Consider the following 5,456-nt stretch of genomic DNA (forward strand, 5'->3'; position numbering starts at 1 on the left):
TCCCAGGACACTGTACTAATTCCAAATCCGAAGGCTTTTTCGTGTTGCTTTCCTTCTAAAGACACTCTGCTTTTTCTTCTCTTGCCTATGTAAAATATATTTCTCAACAGAATTCAGGCAAAGTCCCACTTTTCTAGAAATTTTTTTGCAAGTACCCCCAGCTTCATGACTCTTTTCATTGTAGAAACCCTAAAGTGTTCCACAATCTGAATATTTATTAACCAGCTCCTAGGTGCCTATAAAAAAATCTTTTATTCTTTCCAGTATAAGCATTTCTATGAAAACCTATGCCTTGAATACAAAAATAATCCTGTCAGCTCACTGACCATCCACTGCTTTATGAGGGTAGTAAGACTTATCAATTTATACGCTAAATCTAAAAGTAAAGAATCTGGAGGTGAGAGTGGAGTAGAGTTAAAGATGGGTGGAAATGCAGTTCTTTCAAAGAATTCATTTGGAAAAGAGGACTCTAAATACTTACACCTATTTTTAAATGGACTAGCCAGTGTAGAGCTGGAGGAGTACAGTTACCTGAAGATAAAAATCAGTGTCCTATGAGATTTATCCCATTCTCTCCACTCTGTATTTTTATATATTTGGTTTACTTGTTTTCTCTTCATAATCTACTCACACAATACACATATATTAAGAAACCACGTTATATAGCAGATGACCTGCTAAGTACTAGCGATTAATTAAGATCAACAAGGTCCTTATCATCCTGGAACTTACAGAGTAGTAAGAAGGGAAGATTTTAAACAAAGATGAAAATAAATATACAATTATAAATTACAAGTGATTTAGGATAACTAAAGAGGCTCCCCTGAGCCCCATGTAAGACACCGAGCATTATGCTTCCTGACGTGTGTGAGCACACATGTGTACATGTGTGCACACACACACACATATATTATATACATCAGTGAGCATGCACATATGTATGTGTATCTGAGTGAATTCCACATAACAGGATGGGTCTGCATCAGTTGAATTATGCCAGGTCCCCGCTCCTCTCAGGGAAGGCTTGCACAAGGACACAATCCCATCCAAACACGAACAAGGGACAGCTCTAACATAAGTGCTATATTCGTAGCCTATACTAGTGGTTCTCAAATGCCAATCCTCGGTTAGACGGCAAGAGAGCTGCATAAGGATCACCTAAAACTATAAAAACTATAAAAACTATAAAAACTTGTTAAAAATAAAAAATTTCCAGTCTCCATTCTCAACAATTTCAACTTAGTAGGCCTGAAATGAATTTTTGTAAAGTTCCACCTGGATGATTCTGACACTCGGTAGATCTAAGCCTGTAGTCATACAGTGCCTTGACTCATTACTTCACTGTTCCATATTCTTTTATCACACTCAAACCATGACAAAGCACTATGCTATTTGGTAAGCATGAAATAAATTATTTTCAAGTAAATAAGCAAAGGTATTAGAAGGAAAGTTATGTATCTTGTTTGGCTTTGTTTTCCCAACTATATTAACTCTATTATCAAGAAGCTTTCACTTAAGGACAGAAAAGACAAACTCTGAGACAGAACTCCAAATGTAGGACTTGAACTACTAGTGGTATGACAGATAATTAATATGGTACCCCAAATGATTTTAGATGGTACACAGTAATATTTTACCTGGCACATGGACATACACTAAATAATATAGCATCACAAAAAAATGTATTTTCTTTTCAATTACCTTTCAATCAGAAATCTTCGGTTAGCTATTTATGTCTCCTATATCTCTCTACCATTGCTCACCTCATTTTAAGAAATAGAAAACATGTCTTACAGCCTTTGGAAAACAACAGTTATCTAGACAGAATTTAGCACAATTGTCTTGTCTTCACTGTATTTTTTAAGACTATCATACTTTGAAAGCATGTAATATTGATTTTTCATTTACAGTGGTGAGAAAAAAAGAAGGTAAATTTAAAGAAAAAAGCATAAATTGCATGCAGATATTACGAGGATCCTCTGTGAATGACTAAAATTATGAGGATCCTCTGTGAATGACTAAAGTTTACAAATAGTACTGTGTATTACTAAAAGCAACAACCAATTTCTGTCTCTCTCTTTTTCACACACACTTATACATACACAAACACATTCAATAAGTAACTATACCAAATGAACAATCAAAAGCCACAAAATACTTGTGGGAAGAAATGTAATGAAAAGTCTATTATACCACTTGACAATGTAGCCAAAATAATGACATTCATATGACAATTATTGTTTGTGCAATAATCTCTGACATGCTTTTGTCTGAGAGCAAGGATAGTTATCATTTTGTAATGTATACTATATACCTTATAATCCTTGGGTCGGTAGCAGCCAACATGAGAATGATCTAAAAAAGGATATACAAAAGAAACTATAAATATTTCATATCAAAAAAAGAAAATTTTGTTTCAACCTTGATTTTTTCTACTATCACCCTGTTACTATGATTATAATGCATACAGCAGTTTTCAAAAATATCTTAAAATCCTTCAACAATGTTACATAAGTGAAGATGATAAGCAACAAGTTAAAATCTGTATCAGTTCTTCAGTAATTAAGGGATTTCACAAATACTAATTTCATTAGAGTAGGAAATACCTGAATATAGATTTGCATAACTTTTAGTTGATAAACCAATTTGTCTACATGATTGGTTATGAAATTGATATGGATGACATGGATAATTTACAGTTTAAAAAACCAGTTTATGATGAAATATAATTTGAATACATAGATTTTATAGATATTATCAAACTACATGTATTCCTATTCTTAGTGTCAAGTTTGCATAATGGAAACAAGACCAGCTTTAGAAGGTGGTAGCACATACTTTAGTGTACAGACCTTTTTAACAAATAAATCTACATTAGTCTGGCCCACAGCACTTCTTGTATGACCTTGGACACATTACCTAATCTTTCTAAGTCTCAGATTCCTCATCGGTCTCATGTACCTCTTTCATAAATTTTTTAAAGATTACATTAGATAATACATGTAAGGCAATAAAATAAATGTTAACTAATATTACTAACACCATCAGCGACCTCATTACTATCAAATTCTAAGTCAAATAAGCCTAGGTTTAATTTCTGATTCCACCATTTATCAAATATATTACTTTGGTCGAGTTATACAATTAATCTGTTTCACTCCTAATTTTAAGAGTATAAAGACAATGCTAACTATCTCAGAGAGTCATAATAACGATTAAATTATACAGCTTATGAAAGTCCCTATATCAGTAACAAAGTCGATTACAAAACAATTCTAAATCTCTCCCGAAGATAACGACTGCTACACAGTCGATGCAGACTTTTGGTTTTACTCATTACTTAAAGGAGTCAGCTTTTAAGAATCAACTTTTAAGTATTATAATCTTTTTTATATTGACAGTCAAGCATATTAGAATCATAATTTGCAATTTTACTTCCTTACTCATACATTCTGGTCAAAAGCATTCTAACATTCTACATTTCACCTTCTAAACTGCTTTGTCCAGAAAAAATAATGGCTATATGGACAGACACCTAGGATAGTCTATATTTAGTCAGTTAGCTTTCTTTTATGGTACAAGTGTTGCTTATTTTCCAAGTGTCCTGAACCATTGTAGAAGAGAGCTGAAATATTAATGTATTTCACACAAGGACAATTTCACCATTTAATTCAGTAAGATTCAACTTACTTCAAGTGCTTTTCAAAATTAAAAATGAAAATAAATCACAGTCCAGCTCTTCTTCTGCAAAGTCTAATATACAACATGGCCACAAGTAGCAGAAGAAATAAAAGAATGATAAGGACATCCTGAGCCTAGTTCTCCAAACATGCTAACTTTGAAAATTAAAGTAATAATTTCTGGACATGGTATATCTTCCCTTTGACAGCTAATGTAATATTAAAAGTATCAATATATTAAAAAACTAGTATGTCTTTTGCTTTAAACGAAATATTTATAAACTTCCTCTAATTCAGGCAGATTTATAATTTTCTTTCATTTTTACAAATTAAACTGTTACTTTGATCTGAGGTTTCCCAATGTTCACATTTAATCACCCATACCAATAATTACTAATTATATTCTATACAGGTGATAAGAGTCATGGCTTGTGGTTGCAAAGTGCTTATAGTTTACTTTGGTTAAGTTATACAAAGTTGAATAATGGCAGCATAAAGGAATAGGCTAAGTCAGAATGGTATACACAATTGGTATTATTAAAGTCATATCAGAGATCAATCTCTCAAGGTTGTATCTCTCAAAAAAGCTTCCTAAATGAGGAGAAAGTTGAGTTGGGCCTTAATGAATGGGTCACATCTGAGAAAAGTATGAAGAGCTAATTTGATCGTGTGTGTGTGTGTGTGTGTGTGTGCGTGCGTGTGTGCACGCGTGTGCGGGGGGGAGGAGTAGAGAAAGAAAGAGATTATCTTGATCGACTTCTTTAAATCTCATGTTTCTTTGTCTGTAAAATGAGGATAAATAATAGTATCTAAAATTCTCGATATTCCTATGAGTAATTAACCAATGAAATATAAGTACTTAGAATAGCTGCTAGCAAAAAACATATATTCAATAAATATTAGCTATTATCTGATTCTCTAATAACTTCATGATATAGGTATTATGGACTGAATGTTCGTGTTATCTCAAAATTCATATCTTAAAGACCTAGCCCCCAAAGTGATGGTATCTGAGGATTGGGCCTTGGGTGGTAATTAGTTAGATGAGGTCATAAGGATAGGGCCCTCAGGGACAGAGAGCTTGCACTCATGTGCATGCTCATGTATAGTTTCCTGCTGTTTCTCTCAATCTCTTTCTCCATGCATACACAAAAAAGAGATCATGTGAGTATAGGGTGAGATGGCAGCTACCTATAAGCCAAGAGATCTCAGAATGAAACTTACGTTGCCAGCACCCTGATCTCAGACTTTCCAGCATCCAGACTTTCCAAAAATGCGATAAAATATTATCTGTTGTTTAAGCCCCCAGTCTATGGTATTTTGCTTTGGCAGCCTAAGCAGACTAATGTAATACATAATACTAATTATTATTTCTACTCTACATTTCAGGAGGCTGAAATAACATCAGATTATGGATTTGTTAGCCAAATAGATGTGATATACATATAATCAAATTAATCAAATATCAAGTAATGACTAATACTACACATTGAAAACAAAATGTGGCCATCAGTTATCAAAACATTTCCTTAGCAATTATCTAATATAGAAACTAAGGTCCACTTTGTATCGAAGTCACCAGTTACACTGGGAGTAATTTGATAACTCTGAGTCTCTGCATCCTGCCTTTCTCCCTAGTTGACCCTCACCCAATAGGTTCAGATATGACTCAGTCCTAAAGGACCAATCCTGACTTCAAGCAAGGACTTAAAAAAGCTTTAATCTAAAACTCGACATCTCTTAGCAACTCATTCTTTCTATCAAAGTAATTCTTGA

The 5,456-nt window shown here is 33.4% G+C and overlaps 1 protein-coding gene across 1 annotated transcript in view; it reads right to left on the minus strand.

Annotated features, from left to right (window-relative positions):
• The window catches only part of SPATA6 (spermatogenesis associated 6), a 98,517-nt gene that overhangs the window by 41,154 nt on the left and 51,907 nt on the right, over positions 1-5,456 (minus strand). The window contains exon 9 of the mRNA XM_023535002.1: positions 2,194-2,355. Within this exon, the coding sequence (XP_023390770.1) occupies positions 2,194-2,355 (162 nt within the window). The remainder of the gene's footprint in view (positions 1-2,193; positions 2,356-5,456) is intronic.

Source organism: Pteropus vampyrus, unplaced genomic scaffold (assembly GCF_000151845.1).
Source record: "Pteropus vampyrus isolate Shadow unplaced genomic scaffold, Pvam_2.0 Scaffold135, whole genome shotgun sequence".
In the NCBI taxonomy this organism is placed as follows: Eukaryota; Metazoa; Chordata; class Mammalia; order Chiroptera; family Pteropodidae; genus Pteropus; species Pteropus vampyrus.